The 23,123-nt window shown below is 43.7% G+C and overlaps 2 protein-coding genes across 6 annotated transcripts in view; both read left to right on the forward strand.

The window, feature by feature from the left end:
- The window catches only part of CEND1 (cell cycle exit and neuronal differentiation 1), a 31,855-nt gene extending 20,237 nt beyond the window's left edge, over positions 1 to 11,618 (forward strand). For all 3 annotated transcript variants that reach the window (XM_030038487.2, XM_030038485.2, XM_030038486.2), the window contains one exon: positions 1,453 to 11,618. In XM_030038487.2, coding sequence (XP_029894347.1) covers positions 1,628 to 2,020 — 393 coding nt within the window. In that variant the 5' untranslated portion in view covers positions 1,453 to 1,627 and the 3' untranslated portion in view covers positions 2,021 to 11,618. The remainder of the gene's footprint in view (positions 1 to 1,452) is intronic.
- Positions 11,619 to 14,288: 2,670 nt separating this feature from the next.
- GATD1 (glutamine amidotransferase class 1 domain containing 1) lies at positions 14,289 to 23,123 on the forward strand. Of its 3 annotated transcripts, none has more exons than XM_030039604.2 (8): positions 14,289 to 14,419; positions 15,284 to 15,360; positions 15,748 to 15,853; positions 16,408 to 16,515; positions 17,135 to 17,229; positions 18,444 to 18,537; positions 20,451 to 20,562; positions 21,059 to 23,123. In XM_030039604.2, exons 1-8 carry the CDS (start codon positions 14,311 to 14,313, stop codon positions 21,060 to 21,062), a joined length of 705 nt encoding a protein of 234 aa, XP_029895464.1. In that variant the 5' UTR covers positions 14,289 to 14,310; the 3' UTR covers positions 21,063 to 23,123. The 3 variants fall into 3 exon arrangements, with proteins under 3 accessions (XP_029895464.1, XP_029895462.1, XP_029895463.1); XM_030039602.2 differs by having other exon boundaries at positions 21,129 to 23,123; XM_030039603.2 differs by having other exon boundaries at positions 21,132 to 23,123.

Consider the following 23,123-nt stretch of genomic DNA (forward strand, 5'->3'; position numbering starts at 1 on the left):
CTGTAATATGTTGGCCAGCTTTGCTCTGGACCCAAAACTGGCATTTCTGTGAGTAGGTTTCCTCCAGGCCAGCGTTTCCTCCTAGATGGAGGTTAAACCACCACATTTGTTAGCCTGTTTCCCAGAAGAGTCAGCAGCACAGACCATTGCTGCAACCCTGGGACCTTCTTCCTGTCTGTCATTAAAGGAGTGATCTGCACTCTGAGCCAGTTTGGAAGAAACATCTATCTGTAGAGGTTTTTGAGGAGCCTCTTTATTTCTAAATCCAGACAGCTAATAAGCTCATATTTCACTTAGCAGGCAGAAAGCTCTCGGCAGGCTCCTGGCAGTGCTGAAGGTCAGCAGGGAGGTAATAAAGCAGGCGACTCGGATCTGACTGCCGCCTCCTGTTTACTCATTATTTCCCAAGCTCAAAGTTGACATGGTACTGCGCCATTGGAGGCCTGATGGCAAGCTGCCCAGCAGCTGTCTCCTCTCCTCCCATTGTGCAGAGGTGTAGCCATGGGAGCCCCATCTCCCGGCTCACCCTGCCTAGATTGCTGCCTAGCGAGGCTTGCTGGGGTGATGGTTTTGGTTTTTTTTTTATACCCCTTTGAAGCCCACTTTGTCTATTTGCTGAATTCTCTGGGTGTGGCTATGCTGTTCACTGCTTTCATCAGTTCCCTGGGGAAAATGGCTCCAGCTAATCACCTGCAGTACATCTGACATCCTGCTCAGCTCTGTAGGCAAGCCCAGCTAATGTACTGCAAAGAGACAGGAGTGAGATCTCTCAATCGCTGTGAGATCCAGCTTTACAGTAAATTCATGCAGTTGCACTGGAGTCAATACGTTGGTTCACACCAGCTGAGGATCTGGCACTTGCCTTATTTTGCTGTAGCTCCACCAGAAATGCTGACAGCAATAATCCTTGTAGCTCTGATACCTGTGATAACTGAGGAACTAATCCTGTTTTTTCTGCAATGCCTGTCTGGATGGGGAGTATCACACAAGATCACATATTAACCGCTTCCTAAACTTAACTTGGGATAATGCTGCAAAAAGATGGGTAGAGAGTGAGATACAAGCAGGGAGGAGCTATTGATCTGCTTTCCCATTGATCAAAATGTTCTCTCCTTACCCAGGAGGAAAGGAGCTGTGGTGAGCAATTTATTTGCTCGGACATGAGTATATCTTGTCACTGACAAATGGCTTCACATACATGGCCAGGATGGACTTGTCTTCATTACACGCAGAGCCTAGATGTGGCAGCCATAGATGGTAGTCAGTCTGACTTGTTTGATGTTTTTGCAGGTACAGGCACTGTAGTAGATGCTTTGAATACAACTCACGGTTTCTAAAGAGCCAACAGTTTTCCAGTTTTGTCTTCTGTCCTCCTCTATTGCCTCCAGGTAGTATGGCACTGGCTTGCTCTGTCCTTTCACTGACCTCTCATTGCTCTGCTTCCTCTTCCAGGTGCTATATCATGTCCAGATAGGACACCACCAGTGTGAGAATCATCCCAAGACAACTGCTCCAAGGGGTTGAGCTCAGGTGGCTCCTCTGCTTTCTCCAGCAGCCGGGCAAAGGAGAAGAGCTGGGATAGCCCCACGCGCGTGGCGTCCAGTCGCTACCTGCAGCACTCGTAGGGATGGATTCCAAAGGCAACGTCCGAAGTGCAAACAAACCTGATGCCAAGGCCCCCAGCTCTGGAAAGCCAGAAAAGCCCAACCCTGGGCCTGCCACGAATGCAGACAAGAAGGAGATCCCCAAAGAGCAGCCTGCTCCTGCCACTGCCACCAAGAAGGCAGGTGGTGATGCTGCCGTCGTGAACAACCACAGCAACCTGAAACCCAGCCCCGCCGCCACGGAGACACAAGAGGCCACCGGCCAGTCCCCTGACTCTGACCACAAGGGAAACAGCTCTGAGGAGTCACCAGGCAGCATCTTCGACAACATGAAGCCCTTGATCATCGTTGGAGGAGTGGCAGTGGCTGCGCTTGCTGTGATTGTGGGAGTGGCGTTCCTAGCCCGGAAAAAATGAAGACCGAGATAGGGTGGGGATGAGAAACCCAACCCAGCTGTACAGCTCCTTTTGAGACAAATGCATGCAGAAAAATTCTATACATATCTATATATATATAAAGCGAGCTAGATAGGTCAACAACAAACACCAACTGCAACTCCAAGAGTCTTGTTCAAGACAACTGTGCCAGTTTGACCCAGTGTGGGTAACTCCATGCACTCAGTGTGTTCTTTCATGTAATATATCTTGGCTTATACCACTGTGTATAGATTACTGCTTCTCCTGATCGGTGTAAATGACGGTGTCCCCTCCCCTCCCCTGCTGTCCTCCCTGGGAGACACCCCCACCTCTCTTGCAGTCCCCTGTTTTCAAGTCCAAAGTGTTCTGCATCCCATCCAGAGTCCCTGCTTTGTGTTTTGGTTTCTGCTTGGTTTGTTTTTAAGTTGGGTTGTGGTAAAGAAGATGTAAAGGGAGATGGAGCCTAGTGCTAAGACCCAGTTTGCCTGTCACTGTGTGTTGGGCTGGTGTTTATCCAGCACCCCTGGGGCAGGGGAAGCACTGGGCAATTGCAGGCAAAAGGCAGCTCCTTGACCCAAACAGCAAAGAGTGATCTCTAATAGGCGTCTTTTGTACCTGCTGCTCATCAACCCACTTTTAAAAACCCAACTCGAAAGTGCCCCAGAGAAAACAGGTTGGCTGCAGGTGGAGGCTGAGACTGCAGCATGGTAGAGCTGAGTATGCAACTTGGGATGTTGCATCAAGTCATTTCTCTGGCTGAGCTGTCAGCGGGGGAGTGAGCAGAGGGGCTGTACTGTGACCAACAGTGCAGTTAGCGCATGGAGATACCTGGCGAAGTCCCATGCCAACCTTGGGCAGGCAGCAGCTGCCATCTGCTTGGTTTCTTGCATGTTGGCAGGCAGCCTTCAGGATCCCATGGCTCACCAAGGTCATATGGGCAGCGTTTGGGGATAGAGAGACTTTGTTTTGGATCTAGTATTTCCTAAAGTTAGGCTGGGCTTTGCAGGATTCTATGGCCTCAGTCCAAACTCTCTCGAGGTCAGCTGGACTCTTTCTGTTCATTTCTTTGGGCTTTGGATCAGGCCTTTCACCTGATTTTTTTCCCACTGAAGGCTATGGTCTTTCAGTACATGAGAAAGTAGAAAAAAGGGAGACATCAGCTGGTTTTAGGGGCAGAGAGGACCTGGGACCCCATGAGAATAACACTGACCTGCTTTATACCAGGGAAACCCTGTTCAAGGGCACTGGAAGTCCGTCTGTCCTAGGGGGATTTGTTACCTCTCTCCTATGTCGGCAGCAGGGATTTGTGACTCCTTCACACTTTGGAAATGGAAACAAATTCCCAGCCCTCAGGAACAGCCTGGTTTCGTTGGTGAGTACCTTGGCTTTAAAGCCAGACCTTGTGAGGGGGAGAAGGAAGGTAGGCAACAAGAGATGGTGTTTAGTGCATTGGCTGATGCCCTTCCCCTAACACCGAGGGGTGGGCAGATCTTATTCTGAAAGTTTCCATTAGATTACTCTTGGCCGCTGCCCTGCTGCAAAAAAGAGTCTTACAAAAAAGACCTTGCATTTTCTTTTTAAATTGGGTCAGGGATTAGATGGGGTCAGAACTGCAGAGCCTGGAGCTCAGCAGCAGTTGCAGCCAATGGGCAGGATTTTGGAGCGACAATTAGCAAGAGGTTGTGACAAAGTGGAGTGAGTTCAGTTAAAGAGCCTTAGTCATACATCTTTAACTAACCTCGATGTATAAATTCAGTGGGTACAGGGCCAAAGAAGGGTGTACGTTCCTCAGGTACTGCCTTTGCAGTATCTGCTTCTGGCAAGATTACTGCATAAGATGGTGGGTGTGTATAACCTGATCTGGCAATTCTTCTCTTGGCTCATGTCTGTCTTATTTACCTCTAAATTTGGTCTGCTGAATGCACGTGGCTTCCCCAAAGAAAAGGTCTTTTGATGCAGCCTGGCCATTCCTATGGTGAGCTTTGTCATCCTCTTTTCCCCAAGGCTCATAAAATATTCCCAAAGGTGCACAGACTTTGGGAATATCAGATGCTGTCTTCTGATGAACAACAGGCTGCATGCAGCTGAAGTTTAATGTCTACCTCTAACTTTACCAGTACAGAGACAGGGGGTGGGCATGCTGGGTTCACAGTGGTTTTTGGAACGAGTGCTACAGCCCCAGGTGAAATCCTGGTAGCTTAAAGCACTCTTTGCATATATTGTGGATGTGTCTCCTAGTAGCAGTATGTCACTTGCAGCCTGGAGAATTTATTTGGTTTGAAGCAGAAGGGGCCATGGTGGGGTGTTTCTGTAATGCCATTTTTGTCTAGAGAACTGATTTCCCCTCATCCTGTTTTGCAAATGTTCAGAGGTTATTTTTGGGGGGGCAGACGGAAGGGCAAACAATAGCAAAGGAATATGAAAGGTATTTGGAAAGCAGAGATGTGAGAGAGAATACAGCTCAGAAGCAGTCCCAGCACAGCTCCCTTGCAGCGACTGTGGCAGGGCTTTGCAAGAGGACGCGGTGAGGCTGCTGCATCTACACTAAGAATCTGGGAGTGCTGCAAAGTCCCCAGACCCTGACAGTGCCCTGGGCACATCCTTTTGCCACACTGGGGAGAGATCCCATTGCATACCAGCTCCCCCTGCTCTTGCTTGCACCCTGAACCATGCATTCTGGTTCCCTACAAGAGAAATCTGGGTGCATAAGCCAGAAGCAAACTGCAGTGCGGTCCTGCCAGGAACCTGATGTCCGTGACTGGGAGACCTGTGCCCACTGGGTACAGAGTAACGTATCCAAAGTACTGGGGTTTGGATGTGGGGACGGCTATTGCTGAGCTCCTCTTCCCTCAGATCTCTGAAGCACAAAGCTCTTGGCTGTAGAGAAATTTTGCTTATGTTGCTCATGAGGAAGGAAAATTGGTCACTCCTGCTCTGATTCATGTTTTGGCAAAGTAGGGTGGTGATTTTCAGACAGTGACTTTGGTTTTCAAGTGGGAGGACTGTCTTCAAGAGATGCTTCTACCTGTCTTGTCTGTTCCCTCCCTCTCAGCCCTGGCATATGATTATTTTTTTTTTAGCAGTGTGTGACAACATTACAGATATAGCGTCTATCTATTCTGCCCTGACCAGGATAGATACAGGGGGAGGAAAAAGAAACACCTGCTTCATTTGAATCTCCTATTTTACTCTCTAAAGTGTTTTTATTTCTGTGACTTAACCTTTGTCAACAAAAGAGGGGAAAAACAGTTCTCAGCCAACATGGGCCTTAACCATTTCTGTCCCCCTTCAACCCCCCCTGCCCTTAGAGCACTCAAATCCAAGGCCAGTAATTTCATCCAGAAACACACCACAGAGGTGGTGATGGGACTGCAGCTCATCATCTGGGTATGTAACCACATGCGAATCCTCCCTAGGCAGTGAATGTGCTATGTCCTGTTCATAAGGGTTTTTCTACTTGCTGTGATCACTTAACATTGCCATCTGCTGTCCAGATTCACTACCTGGATCCCACCTCTTTGGCAGTTTGGTTTGGAAAACACCTGAGTGTGTGTGTATGTGTATATACACCACCCTGCCTTGAAGAATATTCTGCATATGTATGTATACATACATATATGTTTATATTACTGCAGTCTGGGGAGGGAAAAAACAAGCCGACCTGGAGATGACCCTTCATTTGTTCCCCTGCATTCACACAAAGTGTCCGTGATGTCTCTTTTGTGCCATTTGCATCATGCCATGCAGCACCTGAATTCCTTTTCGGTCCTTGTTTCTTCTCAGTGCAAAGAATGTATGGCTAGTGAACTGCTGAATGTACGATGTGCCCGTTTGTGCTAGAAGCTCAAAATTACTGTTCCCCTCCCTGGATAGTCGTGTGGGCTACTTGCTTTAAAATAAGGCACTTTTAAACTATACTGGATTGTGTTGTAGCGCTTTTCAAAGTGTGGGTCTAGTGTTGATTTGAGTCAGGTAGACCAAGCATAGATGCCATACAAGCTCCTAAGCACGCAGCTGGGGCAACGCACTTCAGTCCTGACTTGCAAATGACATCCTCTTAGCAAACACCTCCTGTTCTGCCTTAATGTGCCAGGCTGTGCAGTGGTTTCATTTTGAGGAAAAAAAAAAAAAAAAAAAATGTCCAGCGAGAACTAGGCTGAGAAGGGCAAATTCACCTCTCAGAATTGAAGCGAGATTGAAACCAAATTTGTCAAAGGAGAAGGCTTAAATGACTGAACTCGCTGTGCTAAATAAATAGTTGTCTTTTCTTGTACTGAGCACATGCCGTTATTTGCTTGATGTTATTCTTTGTGTGGTGTTTGTGATATGAAGTCCTTCTAGTGATATCTCCATGGGGAGAATGAACTAATGCTTAAAACTAATCAGATTCTGTGCTTGGGATTTGAAGAGATCTAGATTGCTAGTTTACTCTTTTGATAAGGTCTACAACTTACAAATTTGCAAAACTGACTTCAGACATGGTAGCTTATCACTAAAACTATAGATTCAATTACTACACCTGATCTCAGTCTGTTTTTAAGGAGCCATAAGTTTTAGTTGAATATAAAGATGTCATTATGCTCTCTTGGACAACTTAGTAGAAGGTTTTTGAAGCTTCTAGCTTTAAGAAAGATGAAATGGATTACACTTCTGCTTCTTCTTTCTACTGATTTAATATGCTATGGATAAGTCCCTTTATTCCTAAGAGTTCTGCAGTAGGATGCAAACAAATCTGGAAGCCAAAGGATAATGCAGCAGCATTTTCAGGAGGGTAAGAATGCATTCTTGCAGGTGCTGTTCACCTCTTGGGCTCACGCTTAAAGCGGTTGAACAGTCGCGTGCCCTGAAGCACTTCTTAGTTCCCTTAGGTTGTGTGATAAATTAAAAATGGGTTTATGTCTCTGCTGAATCAAAGTTTAGGGGTTGATCCATAGGCTACTGAAAACAAGGGAGATTTTTCCATTGGCTTTACCATGCTCTGCTCAGGCCTTTGAGATCTTATTGGCACCAGGGATACGATTGCAGGTCATCATAAAATGTAAAATCATTTCAATGGCATGTTTTTTTAAAACTGACATAAACATTCCTTAGCCCTTCTGCTGGGTATAAGGGAAGTCTCTGGTATTAACTGAGGCAGCCATGCTCACAACCGTGCTTATAGCTACATCAGTATTTGCATATAAACGACAACAGTGTAACTAAAAAAAATAGAGTTGGTGAGATGACTTCTGCCTTAAAAATTCCCTTCCTTTTCTGGAAATGCCAGTGCGCTTTAGAAATCAGCTTCCTTCTAACTGTTCTTAGAATTGGTTGAAACTAACAGTCCTGAAGATTTGAGAGAAAAAACTGTTCTTCAGGAAACAAACCAAAAAAGGAAGGCAACGAAAAAATGTATTTGAAATGTGAAATTCTTGGAATTTCAATCAGCTCTACAGAAAGCTTCAGGTCAGTGATTCTGAGGGGGTACAAGAAACAGTATAGAGAAATGCAGAGAGAAAAAGCACGATTTCATTATCTTGACAGTTTTGGTAAAGACACGTTACTTTTTATATCTTATCTACTTCTGTTTGTTTTGGTTTTTTTTTTCTTGGACAAAAGCAAAGATGACCAACTCTGCCATGAAAATTAACTTTTGCTAACAGACTTTTCCAAATTAATTTTTGCTGGCTCTGTTCAATGTTAAAGGGTTAGTGAAGCGAGAAGACGACCTGAAGTTTTCTACAACCAACTTTGTGTGATTAAGGGAAATGGCAAGTTTACAATTTCGGCATTTTGAAAGGCTGTGTTCTCTTTTTGCATGCTTTGCTATGAAAAGGACTGAAAATCCAACATACTTGCACTTCAGTCCTCTTAGTCTGTGACTTCATGCTAAGCAGGGATGCTGGTTTCCTTCTCAAGCCGTGTAGCATCTTACTGTGGTCTCATTCCCTTCACCACAGAGACAGGAGAAATCTCCCAAGCCAGGAAGAGCTGTCTTCTGTAGGGGTAAGCAACTGCATCATGTAGTCTTTTTCATAAACTGACTGCAGCTTTGCTTTACAGGTTGGGCACCTCCCTTCATGAAGAGAATTGGCTTTGACCTGGATAATAAAAATTCTATATCTAAGTTAGTTAAATTTTCAGCACAGGAGGCTGGAATCAGGATGTTTCCTGTTATTTACACCAGAGGTAATTGGTCCTTTACTCTTTCCGGGAGAAATCAGCTCATGCTGAAGATCTGACCTGGGCTGCCTCCACATTTTAGGTGTTATGAGGGGTACTCGATTGACAACTCCACCGTTGAAAGCAATGAAGCCTGCGCAGCGATCTGGGCCAAAAGATGGGGTACCACCCAGGTACTTCAGGATTTACACTCTGAGGGTTACGAAGAAGCCAGGAGAGGGCGATGTGAGCAGTGCCTGCCTCGTACTGTGGATTAAATATTGCTGCTGTTTTCAGCCCATCATCGCTCTGTAAATGCTTCTCCTGCAGTGACTGTTTTTGGCCTATTGTTCTTTTTAAAACCTCTCCTGTCCTCATTCAATTGGAGATTAGTTCCCTCCTGAAGTTCATCTATTTGAAGTATTACTTAACCACTAACAAGAAGTTATTTTTTTAAGTGGCATTAAGGGCAAAGACCACAGAATAAGATGTCTTGGCTGTCATGGTGAATATGTGGCAAAAATGAGAGGCTACTTAATCTAAAGGCAAACTAAAGGCAGCGATACAGAAAGCTGATCTCTTTGAGCTAGATTATCTTGAATTCAGCAGCCCAGATGATGATGCAAGGTGCTCTTGAGGGTACTGCAATGTAACTGAGACATTGGCTTGGAACATGCCCCATGTGCCATTCAGCTGGACTTGGCTGGGTGTGTTCATCACCATTTTTCTTAGTCTTTTATTGCATCTTGCTGTGGTTAGCTCAGATCACATTACCTTGATTGACTGGCCCTGGGGAGTTTAATCTGTTGAGCAAAGGGGGTTTATGGTGGCTTTTTCTTCTTTTTCAGATCATCAGTCCAGCCCTGCGACCTGTTTTCTTTTTTAATGCCCAGATTCCTAGGCTATATGTTCATGCCAGATCTTCAACTGCTACACACTATGTGGCTCTGTTGGTTTCTGGAGATCTGATTCATTGCTTGCACTTTACTGGTTCTTTGGCTATTGCATGCATTCCTGTTCCTTTTCCTTACTTTCTTCTCAGGCAACTCTGCAGATGTGGCCTTTCCACAGCTAGGTAGAAACCCTGCCCCAAGGCAGAGGCAGATTTTGGGTAGCCCCACTCAAAAGATACAGCCAACGCTCAGCCACCGAGCACCTAAGGGCAATGCAGGGACTGTGTGGCACAGCAGGGAATGTACGAAGTTTTCAACTGCCCTAATTGCTAAGGCTTGAGGGTCTGAGTCTGCAAGAGGCTGAGTGCTCTTGTCTGCCACAGGAGTTCAGCAGATGAGAAAACCACAGCCGGAAGGTCCCTTTCTTGTCCTTGCTCTTCCATGTCAGTAAGTCACTGCGTGGCCACAAGCTCTGCTCAGGATTGAAGCCTGCCTGCCAGTCAGGTGTGAGGTATTCTAGATGCTCAAGAGATGATGACACGACGTGACCATACACTACACTTGGCTAAAGCTAGTGCTTCTGCAGTCCTCTGGTTACCGGGGCACCAAAAATACAGGCAGAGAAGAGGTTCTCAAGCACTCAAGAGCTGGCTCTCGGCTGAAGTCAATGACCTGCATTTCTGCTGGCCTTGAGGAATCAGCTCATGTGCCAGGGGTATCCTGCCGCGCTCGCTCTCCCTCATCCTCCATTAGCTGCAGGATTGAGGACACCGAAGACTGCAAGGATTCTTCCATTTGAATGGGCTGCTTGGGTGTTACCATTTGAAACAGTAGTGCAAGACTGCTGGGCCTTGAAAATTCACATCTCATTCCACTAACCATGCTAATAAGCTGATACTCGAAGCCTGCAAGTTGTGTGACAGATCATAGCTGTTGGCTTTCTAAATGCAGGGGTTTGGCTCTACCCTGAGCTATAGTTCCGCTCACTGCTTTGGACAGTGTGTGCTCTGTTCGGATGCTCTGACATGCGGTACTTGGGGACTCATGTTCTCTGCTCTTTGATGCTATGCTCTTCAAATTAAATAGATTTTTTGTTGTTGTTTTTTCCTGAAAAATGTAACTTGCCTTAAATAGGATTTGGACCAACATGTTACTCCTGCTCCTGTTTCTCTTTCAGTTGCTCACAGCTTGAAATTCACAGACAATTCCATTATTTTTTTCATTTCTCATAATGCAAAGCCCCAGTGCAGCATACCAAGACTAAAGTTACAGGTTCTTTCTGTCTGGGCATGATGGTGCTACAGTACCAAAACTCCTGGCAGGAAGAGAGGAATCTTTAATCATCTTTGCAATGGTAAAGACCTGCATTGTATCCCTGGTTTTGCCACAGCAGCTTCAAGCAGTCAAGTTTCTGGGGCAATTTGATAAGAACAAGGGTGCTATACAATTTTAAGAAACATGTTAAGAAAACAAAACAAAACCAACAAACAAACCAACAAGTGAATAATTTGGCTTTACTAAGTTTTGAGCAGCCCTTCTTAAGCCTGGTGCCTTTTCCTGAGTCACTGGTTAGGACCGTTTCAGTTGAAATCTTTAAAAGGTGCAATCTCAACTCCCCAGTGAAAACCAACTCTCTTCTAGTGGTAGGTGCAGGTTGTTTACAAATTTGTGGAGAAAATAAAATTGCAGAAAGGGAACTCGAAGGTCAGATTACAGGGGATTTTTTTTTCTTTAGGTTTGCTTGGATTCTGTTACTTTTCCAGGGACTGATCCAAAGCCCTCAGAAGTCAGATGGAAAGCTCAAAATGGTAGTGGGGAAATGCCTGCTGCTACCTTGGAAGCCACAGGCATCTTTCCAGCGACATCGGTGGGTTTTGAGTCAGCCCCTGAACATGTTTTCCAAATGACAGTAATTTTCAGAGTGACACCTTGATTTCTTCCCTGTATAAACGGACCTGCTTGTCACTTACACATATTTACCTGTGTTCAACATACAGGTTTGGTTTTTTTGCTTTCAGAAACAATATGCTGCTAGACACGTTTCCTGGAGGGAAATGGACACCTACCTACACACAAAGCTATACAGCTAATTTATACCTTGTTGAATTTATAATCTTGTCTATGCTTCTATGGACACTTTGTATGGGCTGCAGCTCAAATCCTAAAATAGTCAAGAATTTTTCCTTTCCCATATAGTATTCTATTTACTTTGACTTAAAAAAAAAAAAGCGTATAAATGCAATAATGCAGGTAGACTAGAAATACTAGATTGAAAATTAAAGTAGTTTAGCTTGTCCCATTGTGACTGACAGTGTTGTACAACACCCAACGCTGTACCCTAACATTTTCCAGGCTTTCTACGTAGCTGAATCTAGTATTAGCTTTGAAAACCCATTGTATGAGTGGTGGGTGGATGGGTTGGAAATGTGTGCTCTCTACACACTGTATGTTACTCACATCAGAAGCTGTATGGCCACTCCATATGCTGTGAAACTGTAAATGATTCCCAATACACCTGTAACTCTTACCAGGATTGTGAGAAATAAACTATATATAGAGATATATATACACACATAGATATATTGTATAATTCCTCATGTGAGCATCTTTGTGTATGTGGGGGTGTGAGTGAAAATGGTTGTTCTCCCTCTCACTCCTTATTCATGACTGTTTCCTGCAGGCTCAATATTTGCTAGGATTAACAATCCCGGTGAGAACTGTAAGAAAAGGCAGTCCCTGCCCCCAGTAAACTCCTGCCTGCCCAAGGAAAGCAGGCAAAGGAGGATTATTGTTATTCCCACATAGGGACTAAGGTGTAGAACAATTAAAGACTTATCCAGAGCTCCAGAGGAAACCCTTTCTGATGATCCCCTGCCCTGCAGGCTGGTCTCCAGACTTTGCTGCACCATTGTTTGCTGTGACCTCTCCCCTGCCAAATTACTGTGCTCTAATTTGCTTGGTTTTTAAGTTGGCCTGGGAGCATCCGTCCTCACAAGTAAACCATCCCCTGAGCACCTGGCTGATGTGCGTGGAGGTCCCTGCACATCAGTGTGAGCCAGGGATTCCCTCCAATCTGTCAGAAGGGAGGAGGGTTTTGGCAGTACATGTCACTACAAATAGTTGCTGTCGCCTTACACCAGCTCCAAACAGGGTCTCTGCAGAAGTCTGCAGGCTTTTGGAAATGAATCTCTTAAGAACTGGGAAGACAAATATTCTAAACTCCTTGGGGTCAGGAAAAAGGAGCAGTCTTTAGTTGTTTCAAAGGAGTTGAGGCTTTTCTTCAGTTCCTAGACTGAGGGAAATGCACCCTCTTCCAGTGAGAGCCTGGCCCATCTCTTCTTAACAGAGGAGGGTGTGCAGCCGTGACTGGGAAAGTGGCAGGGGTGGTACGGCAGCAGGCGATGCTGCAACTTGGAAGGTTTCCCCATAATCTGGAATCAGTGGAGGTACCTGCACAAACTGTCCTCCTCGGTCTGAGATGAAACAGTGCTGCTCGCTCAATAGAGAGGAGGGGGAATGGGCTGGAGAATCTTCCTCATGTCTCCTTCAAACAAAAAAAGTGTCTCGTTTCTCACTGCCAAGGAAGTCAGCAGCACAGACGCATCAGTGCAGTTGTGGTCTCAACTGAGAGAGCAAAGCTAGCGTCAGCTCGGTGCTTTCAAACGCTGGTTTGGTTGTCTTCCACCCATCCATTCTGTGTTTCGTCTACTTCTTTGTCTCCACATATTTATAGAAATTTTAAAAGTATGAAAAGCAGAGGCTATGTTTACAATTATCTTAAACTATGCATTGCTTTTCCCTGCTCCCTTCTACTCCAGCCATCCTTTAGCCACAGAAACTGACACAGTGCCAAATCAGCATTTTAAGTGAGAAACGCAGCAGTTATGTTTTACCAGACCAGATTTGAAGAGGAAGCACTCAGCTGACTTAACATAACAGTAATGTCCAGGTTCTATCAAAAAGAACAGTCTGCATGAAGTAGCAATTTATATTTTCCTCGTGATCTTGTCACAGCAGTAGTTACTACTCACGTTTGTTAATCTCCCCAGTTAAGCAGAGAGGGGCTGCAAAGTGTATCTAGTGCTTTCTGGAAGAGAATTCAACAGAAGACCATTTGCAAAATGGTGCTTTGGTAAAACTGAGGCATTGGCACGTACTGAGCAGTGGAAGATCAAGTATTAAGACATTGCTGTACAGTTTAATCTCCCAGCAACTGGGGTGCTCTCACATGCATTTCTTCTATGTCTTCACCTTAAATCATTGTCAAGTCCTCTAATGCTTTGTATTTTGGGCAGTCTAGGGAGGATGGGAAGAGCTGATGGAGCAGCATTTGAGACTGCAGTTTTCCTTCTGCTCTTGGATTTAGAAAAAAGCGGTGGATTCACAAACAAGGAATAAGGAGCATAAATGCGAGGCTCTGTGCCATAAAGGCTTAGGCTGCTGGACTGGCACTGAGTCCCCTGCACAGTAGCTAAACTGAATAGTGAAAGATATGCTTTGGGTTTGTTTGGTTTTTTTAAATCATTTCTGGCAGCTAAGCTGGAGCAAAGAGAGAGAAACATCCAGGTAACTCCATGGTTAACCAGCCTACTGTTTCAGAACACACTTTTGGAGAGAAAAGGAGACTGACGGACAGATGATTGAAGAGACAGACAACCAGACAGCCTGATGGCATAAGCTACATTTCCTTTAGGAAACCAGGCTAGAAATTAGGTCCTTTCAAATAAATAAACAAAAATAATGGCAGAATTGTATTGTCTTCATTTTATATCCATCATTTTATAATGGCATTGTCTTTTTTGTAATACACTAGCAACCATCAGGAGATAAACCTATTAAATTAACACAGAGATGAAAAATGCAAAATCCAGAAACTGAACAAGGTTTACAAAAGTTACTTTTCCTCCGGTGAGCCACAGAACCGAAAGCAATGACACCTGCAATAAGCAGGTCAAGCACGCGCTTGACTATGAAGGGGAAATAAAGCACGGCGGCGGCCGCCGCACGGTAGCAGGGCGGGAGGCAGGTGGGACGTACCACCAGGTGATCCGCATCATCCGCCGTGGTGATTCCCCCCACCCCGAGGGGTTAAAAAAGCACCGCGACCCCACGGGCCGCTCATCGCCGCCATTCCGCCTTCCCGCCGCTCCCCTCAGCGCTCCCCTCTCCTCAGGCGCCGCCGCGCGCTTCGCCCAACGGCCGGCGCGCGCCCGCGTCCCCCCTTCTCCCCGCACTGCGCATGCGCGGCGCGTCCGAATGAGGAGACGGCCCCCTCCGCCGCCGCCGGGCTTCGCCGCGCCCCGCGCCATGTCGGACCGGCTCGGCAAGCCCACCTGCCTTATCGTCGCCAGCGCCGCTGCCGCGGGTGAGACGCTGTCGGTGGGAGCAAACCCCCGATCCCACCGGGCCCCGCTTCTCCCTTCAGCGCACCGGTCTCGCCCGGACGTGTGGGCTTCTCCGGCCTGCGGGTCCCCGGCGGCCGCCGTCCCCCCGCCATCCCCTCCGTCCCCCGGGGTGCAACGGCCGCGCTGTGTGGCCGTTCCCCTACCCGCGGGGCCCCTTTGCCCGCTCCTCGGTGGTGTGCCCCGCGTTTTGCACGTTTTTTTTTGCACGCGTGTGCCCGCGCCACAGCTTGCACGGCCGTGCCGTGCGTTTGCAGGCGTGGATCTCGGCTGCGTGTGTGCGTGACGAGTCGCTGCAGCTGAGGCCTGGGGGCAGGCGTGCGCGCTCTCCCCTCGGCCTCGCTCTGCGCGGGTGGTTACACACGCTGCCCCTGCTTGTGCAGCTGTGTTGTGCACAGATGCGCTTGCTTTCCACAGCTGCTCCTCTGCGATGCACACCTGCCTGCGCGTCCCTCTGTGCACAGCTGTGCTGCTGAATACCTCCTGGTTTTGCCCCTCTGCGCCTACCTGGTTCGGAGCACGCATGCTGCTGAGCTGCGCTTGCGTGTATACCTGGAGGAAGCCAAATTCCCTTCCCTTCTGCCCTCCCTGTAACCTTCCCAACCCGGACAAGCAGAATACCTTCATCATGTATTTCTCAATACGTAGCTCCCCTATAGTGAAGGCTGTGCGTTTCTTGCGTCTTAAAATAACCCTCTGAAATTATTGAGAGCTTTTAAGATGAGCAAAAAACCAAGCTCGTGTGCTTTTCTAGATACAATGAGCTAGTGTGGCTGGGATTAAAATATAACTGTTGTTTGCTTAAGTTGCTGGACTCTGTTTTTCAGGTGTGTCAGCCCAGTCCTTCCTTCACTGCTTTACACTGACTAGCTCTGCTTTTAATCTGCAAGTTGCGACTCCTGGGGTAAGTAAAAAAGGGCAGTTACTGTGATTTCAGTCTGAAACCAATTAACATCTCAATTGATGAGAGAGAATTGTCCTAAATATTTTTGAGAAGTGTTTTGTTGTTCTTTACAGATTAAGGGACTTTTTTTTTTAAATTCTGTTTTCTTAATCTTGAAGTGAATGCATGCTTCCTATACTATGGTTCTGAAATTCTCTGTCCAATATCTGCTACCCACGAAGAGTGGAGGGAGAACTATTAGAAGAACTAATTCAGTGGGAAAAATGGCAGACTTCAGGTTTTTGAGAGCTGAAGTATCTCAAAATCCCACATGGTTATGCTTCAAGAAATGTAGTGGATGTTTGTGTGGTGATACTAACCACAGTCTTTGAACCATGTTTCCCCTAGGGGAAGTCAATTGATTTTGTGGATGTGAACGAGAGCAACATGCGCTGGATACAGGATTTTCGTATGAAATCGTATGCAAACCCTGCTAAGTTGGAGTCGATTGATGGTAAGGGTTTTACTGTTGGCCAGTGTGTCATCTCCATTTATCAGGAAAACAGATGCTTCTTAGAGTTAGGTCTTTAGGGAAGAATGACACAAAAAAGGCATAAAACTTGTGTTTTAAGAGGAAGCCCTGGCAACTACAGTTGTTATTTTCTTATTTATCTTGGGTTGGTAATTCTCTTTTATTATATAGATATACACACTATATATATTCTCTCTTGTGTCTGTATATATATATATATATACATGTGCTATATATATTGTGGTTTTTTTTTAAATAAATATTTTGCTAAAGTAGAAGCTAGCAGACATAGTGGTTTTAAGCTTTGCCTGGGTAAGAAGGTCTCACTAAAAAATGTATGTTCTTTGTCCTAAAAAGGACTTTTTTCTCTACTCCAGATAGATCTGTTAATTTCTTTAGTTCATTCAGTTTATACAGTTTTTGACTGACTTATGTGGTATTAATTTTGTCAAATCTGAAATGGATTTATTATGTATGGTTAAGCTGTTTTGTTTGTTGCTCGTATTAAAATTAGTTCATCTTTTTCTCCTTACTAGGTGCTAGATACCATGCGTTGCTGATTCCAAACTGTCCCGGGGCTATGACTGACCTTGCAAACAGTGGGTACCTGGCTAAGATATTGCAGCACTTCAGCACTGAGAACAGTAGGTGAACATCGTTAGATATTTTGTTAAATAAAATAGTACTACTGTACTGGTCATGTAAGACTGTTACCTTCCAAGGACTTAAAAATGTTTACATAGTTGAAGAGCATTCTGTACTGGAAAGAGCTGCTTTAGAGAAATGTATCTTCTCTTAAAAGTATCCTCTTTATGTAAATGTATATAAAAATATGGAAGTAGCTTTTCAATGCTTTTGTCAGAAGAGGGTTCTCTGCCTTACAGTGGTACAGAAATTGTTCTCTCCAAGTCAGTAGGATTCAAGGTTCAGAGCCAAATGTGGAATGTACCAGGATCATTATTAAGGCTGTAGTTAATCACGACTTGTGTGTGTGCTTCTCATTTACCATTCCAGTATGTGTTTTTGACTGGTGCTGTCTCTGGACTTGGAGTTAACAGCTAGTAACTCTTTGCAAGACTGGGGCAATTCTTACTGTAGTGTGCAGGAAAAACCTTACAGCCTAAGAGAGTATAAACAGTGCAGTATAATTTTATTGCAGGAAGGCAACATGCTTTAACATGAAGAATCTCATGAACGCTCATCTGTGTTTTGGCTGTTTGAAGATTCTCTCAACTTCTCAAATATGCTTTGGTTTTTCTCTAGAGCCTATCTGTGCGATTGGACATGGAGTTGCAGCTTTGTGTTGTGCCACCAATGAGGATAAATCCTGGGTATTTCAGGGATACAGCCTGACGGGGGTAGGTTGAGCTTTCACCGGGCTTTTGCTGTTTGGGGGATTTTTTTGGTGTGTGGGGGCCTGTGATTTCAGGTGCTGGCATTTCTGGCCTTATCCTAGAAATTCCTACAAATATAAGTCATCAGTTTGGTACCCTTGGTTTATGTGCGAGATGTGGAGAGTTGTCATTGGCAAGGGGGCCCAACACTGAGTGCATGAAGGGATTGTCTCACTTAGCTGTCATGTGGATGCTGTTTTCCTTCCAATTGTTCAGTGCACTTTAAACTGAACCAATAAAATGCTGGAAATGACTGCTGCAGCTCTTCAGATTCATAGTTGAGGGCTTTTAAGAATTACTTTTTTTGGTTTCATGAATGCTTGGGGGTAAGTTATATTTCTCCAGGTGCCCTTTCATTTTAAAAGGTAGAGGAAGTTTTAGGAAAAAAGGCTATTTGAACAAACTGGCTTGTAATTCAAAAAGTAGCCAGATACTGTTGATGCTTTATTTAATGTACAACCATATCTCTGACCTCACAGACCATTTATATGGCAGTTGTACCTGTGTGCCAAGATGCTGCAAACCTCTATAGTACGACTTCTAGGGTTGAAAATTTACATGCACGGTTAAGAAATTAAGTTTATGGGACTCACAAAAGCTATCAATGTCCTGATGTGCTTGTATTTGGTGTTACAATCCATGATAAAGTATTTTAAATAAGGCATGATGTGGCCTAGTTATAGTTGCTATGGAAACCATAAAATTCAGTTTCCTCCTGTGCATATAAAAACTGAACTAAGTACTCTTAATTTTTCTCTTCTTCATTTAAGCTGTTTCCCATATTCATTCCAAAGCAGAGTACTGTTATTTGGACTCTGCAAGTGGCACAGCACTTGTGTCCAAATGTTTGTGTCCAACAGCCAAACAGGTCTGTGCTTTCATGAAGCTAATCGCATGCACGCTGTTCAGTGTCCAGCTGATGTGTAGAAATTGCTTGGTGTCATTCTTTCTTTGTCTCACTTAAGAATTTTCAGTTTGCTCCCTACAGAAAATCCGTAGAAGCTGCTTGTGGTCATTTGGTTTTATGGTTCATTTCTGTTTCATTTCCTGTTGGGAGAATCGTAGGGGGAACAGAAAAACAAATTGCAGGGGGAAGTACGTGTTGGTGTTGCTTGCCTTTTTTTTTTGTTTTTTTTATAAGAAGCAAGACAGACTTATTTCCTTTTGATCTTTTTCAGCCCTCTGTGTACGAACTAGTAAGGCAGCCTAATTTTGCCAGTTTGTCCATTATTGTGGAAGATTTTGTGAAAGATTCTGGAGCTACGTTTAGTGGTATGTCACTCTCTTGTTGTCCAGGACTTCATGTTTCGTGGCTGTGTTTTGAAAATGAATGTTTGTGTGCCAATTTTATACAGATGAACAGGACTCTGACAGGATATCTCATCTTGCATTCCCATTTTGTGGATATAAACAAATATCTTAGTGGATTAGAAACTGAGTGTTTTAAGAGTAAGTGCCACAAAATACTGTGTGTGGAGAAGTAGGGCAGTACAGCATAGCACTCTGATCTCCGTCGTTGTCCATGCATACTCTTTGACCCCATGGTAAACATGAGGTTGCTTGTCCTGCTGTGAAGGAAGAACAGGTACTGCAGGGAAGGGTGTGTGCAGGAGAGTTGCTGTCCATGGGCAGATGCACAGTCCATACCTGCAGGGGAATGTCTGTACATAAGTAGTATGCTGCAGCTGCTTCCTTGCTGCATGGCAGGGAGCATGTGCTCTGCTGGGTTTTGGGGTTGTTTTTTATTCAAGCGAATGCTTCATTATTTAAAGCTGGAGGTACTATACTGAATGCTTTTTGGTTGCTGTGACTAGTGGTCTTTTACCATCAAGTATTTCACTCGTAGCTAGATCTGGTTTTGTACTATTTCTTGTTTCGTTACTAGTAATTTCATTAGTTATTATTAGTCAAAATGTAGAAGTTTGACTTTGAACTGCAAAATCTGAAGTTTTGTCCTGTGAGAGATTAAATCCATTAAAGTGTGGAAATGTCACTTTTTTCCTAGTCTATTTCTGAATGTGCAGGGAAAAGTGTTGTTTTTCTTTGTGCTGCATTCTTGCAATACTGAAGAGCTACAGGGAGAATTAAATAATGAGCTGTAAATGGCCCAGTTCTTCAGTTGCAGCTGTTGTTCAGTCTCCTATTTTGTTAGGTAATTTTTTAGAATCTGTCCTTAAAGAGAATGAGATGCCTGTGGTATTTAAGTCATCTTTTATTTAACAGAATAGTGTCACCCATTGAATTGACACAATTTGAAGTGTCTAGATTAGAGACTATGCACATGGCATGGATAGGAAACAGAACCAGGCTCCTAATGCCATGCATCTCTTTTTTTACTAAGAAGAAATGCCACTGTCTTATCAAATTGCTGTATATTCTTTGCTTAATCCTCTTCCATCCATGCTGCTGTCAGCCTGTTTGTGTGTTTGAATGGCATCTTTATGCTTTTCAAATGAGCTGCTGCCACCACCTTCTGTATAGTGGCTTCAGTACTGACAATTTAAAAGCTGGTGTCTCAGTGGTACCTGTTATGTTAACATATGCTTGGTTGCAGTGGTACTGACAAATTAAGCAAGAGGAAAAGCATGTGGGGTTTGAAGGCACTTAGCCTGTGTTTAGACAGTCACTGGCTGGGAGAAGGAGAAGAAAATAGGAGTTGTTCATTACTGACAAAATAATGGTTCTATCTGGAATGAGGTAACTTAAAAATACTAGTTGGAGTACTGAACAATTGCTGGTAGATAATAACACATTGGGGTATTATAATTGGCCAGAAAATAAGTATCTTCCTGCAGGCTCTTTGTAGCATGGTGATTACAACTTTGATGTCTTACATAAGAAGAGTTCATATTGTATTGCAGGGTAATTACAACTTTAAAATACATACTTTGAGGTTTTTATTACCAAAATCTCTTGATATATGCACTTTACCCATCTGGTGTTAATTGAATCAAGGGACCAGTCCTGCTGTCCTTTCAGAGAAGGACTTTCTAGTGAAATTGTTTCAGAATTAGGGGCTCGAGATTGTCCCTGTCTGTTGGGATTATAGATTAGCATGTCAGTCACCCAGCAAATCTATCTGGTCAAAATAGTTATCTTTTGTGTTAGTTCTATCAGAGATGTGATATTGACACTGAAGCAGTGTCCACTAACACAATGTGTGTTGCTTTTTCTCCTGTATTTAGCCAGCAGTCCAGATGCTGTACATGTCGTGCTGGACAGGCACCTGGTGACTGGACAGAATGAGAATTCCACTCTTCCTGCGGTCCAGAATCTTCTTATTCTTTGCAATGTCAGGTGAGGCAATATGGGAAATAAGAACTAGGAGCAGACAGTGGTGAGCATCTTTTAGTTTCAGGAATATTGTCCCCCAAAAGAATTTTTTTGCCTAGGTTAACGGCTGAAGTGTGTGTTGTCTTTGTTTGACCTAGTTATTCAGTTGGTTATCTTTTTAGTAAAAAGCATTTGTGATTATTAAAAAAAAAAAAAAAAGGTAAAATGGGTTGGGAAATGCACATCTATCTATCAGGACTGGTAAAGTAAAATGCAGAATAGGCCTAACAACATTTCTGTTAAGAGAACCATCTCTTGTGTGGTGTTCTTTGTGCTTTGGCAAAAAGCTAACTAATCCAGTAACTAGTGTTGGCAAGTTAGCATTTAGTCAGCTATGTTTTAGGATTCTGGGAATGAATGGATTTAATTTCTTTGGTAATGTCTTGGCTGTTTGACTGTCTTTCATCTTGTCAGATAGAAGAACACATATAAATAACCACAAAAATCTTCTTTTGTTCAGGTGAATGTGTGTTAGAAGTCCTTTCCTGGCCGTGGACTAACAGGTCGTGTCATGTTTGGATGTGTTTCAGCAGGAAATGAAGGAGCAGGTCTCTTTGCAAATAGGATGGATGAAGAGCCAGCAGGCTAAGGATTTTCTTGTCTGTTCACTGGATAAAACATCCCTCTTAATTTCTGTCCTGGACTATGAAGCAACTGTGACAGTGAAGTGGCAATGTCAGGTTTTGCATATATAGAATGCATGAAGGTTGTGAATAAGAAAACTTTGAAGTGCATCACACTTCAGAAGCAATTATGAAACCACCTTGCATTTTTGTTGCTACATCTTTTTTCACTGCTTCTCTCTAGACCCTTAATTTACAGATGTAGGAACTGTGTCTTGTTCAAAAAAAAGAAGTTGGTGCTGTGAATACAAATTGCTGAAGCTGAAGACCCTGCTCTAGGCTGACATTATACTGATTGTTAATGACTATGCCCCAAAGAGTACTTGGAACTCTGTGAACCATCTGGTGTTTGTGTTTCAAATATCAAAATCTACACCTAGAGCTTCAACGAAATGCAATTTCAGATGTGTTCTCACTCTTTTTTTTGGTAGGTCACAAAGTTATTGTCTGAACTCTGATTGTGTCTGGGACACTTGGATATACTTGGAATAGGATGGAAAATGTTTAGCTAAACTGAATAAAGCAGAACCAGTTGTTTGAAGGCAGCTCACTGTGGTGATACTGTTGGCATAATGTGCCCTTGTTTTCTTCCTTGCCTGTTCATGTTATTGGGCTTCTGTTTAAAAAGTTTGCTCAGCTGTTTTTAAATGGTCTTCTAACTGGTTATCTGTTCTCCTTTGTGGTGCTTATGTTATGAGTTTTGTTCTCTTTGAAATGTTTGAAATATTTCTCTCTGGCAAGTACATTGTGGTTGTCTCTTGCTGCAATTTTATGGACAAAGGAAGAAAAAAATGTAGGCAGCTAGTGTGGATCACATCTTTTGAGGAACCAACTGTAAGATGAAATCTGGCCTTGTCTTTCCTTTTGAGCAGCAGATGTGGCTAAAGTTGAGCATGGAAAGGAGTAATCAGACCAAGAATATTTTTTAGTGTTGCAGGCTCAAAGATACTAAATCTATGGGAAAGTAGACAGATTAACATTTTTCTTTCACTCTTGGAACTGAGGGCAACATTTCTGCAGTGATCTGTGAGGGAAAGGACCTTTGTGGTTGGCTGTTTTTTCTTAACAGGATAATATTATATATTGGTTATAACCAGTCATCAAGCAGGGTAATTTTATGCCTTTTCTGTAGAAATTCAATTTTTTAGTTCTGTATCAAGAATTTGGTGTAATTTTAAAAGACAAATCTGCTATGAGATTTGTTGAGTCTTCTACTGTTATTTTGGAGCCCAGCTTACAGATTTTTGGCTTTGATAGAAATTAGAATTGGCATTTGAAATTAAAATTGGGCTTTGATAGAAATTAAACTACCAAATAGCTTTGATAGCTTAAATCCTCATTCCTGACAAGTCGTCTTAGAGATTTGTTGACCTCTGTCACCATCATGGCATACTTTCTGTCTGGATTTCTGGTAGGCTGTCTACTGAAATGATGTGGAAAGTTTCTGTATTTGTACTGCAGTAGTATTTGGAGTTGGGATCATTTTGTCTTGAACACTGTACCTACAGCAAGGAGACACTCTGCCACCAAAAACTTTATTTAAATAGAAGAGGTGAAGCTTCATGTCCTAGACTCCAGTGATTGCCTGAGCAAGGAACTTATTGATAAAACAACCCTCTCATGTAGATGGTGGGCTAGCATTGTGTTATCTTTAGAAATTATGCTGACAAATTATGAGCAATTAGTGATGATAGCTCTTCTAAGTTCTCATATAGTATGACCAATTTTAGCTAAGGATTGGAAAAAATTATTCTAAAACTGTGGGAAAAGGAGGTAAAATTAAAGTAGAAAACATGTGAAGCTGTTTAATGTCATGCCAGATACATTCAGAAAAGTTTTATTGTGTTTATTTTGGAGGAGGTGTTATGTCAGTGGATTAAAATGTGAAGGCTGTATCCATAA

The sequence above is a fragment of the Aquila chrysaetos genome, chromosome 16, assembly GCF_900496995.4.
Source record: "Aquila chrysaetos chrysaetos chromosome 16, bAquChr1.4, whole genome shotgun sequence".
In the NCBI taxonomy this organism is placed as follows: domain Eukaryota; kingdom Metazoa; phylum Chordata; class Aves; order Accipitriformes; family Accipitridae; genus Aquila; species Aquila chrysaetos.

Bases quoted from the DNA above. Each gene is read 5' to 3' on its own strand.
- GATD1 (XM_030039602.2), top strand. From the start codon at position 14,311: ATGAGGAGACGGCCCCCTCCGCCGCCGCCGGGCTTCGCCGCGCCCCGC. The intron at 15,361-15,747 runs GTAAGTAAAAAA...TGTTTCCCCTAG, and splicing joins TGCAAGTTGCGACTCCTGGG to GGGAAGTCAATTGATTTTGT. The intron at 18,538-20,450 runs GTATGTCACTCT...TCCTGTATTTAG, and splicing joins TTCTGGAGCTACGTTTAGTG to CCAGCAGTCCAGATGCTGTA.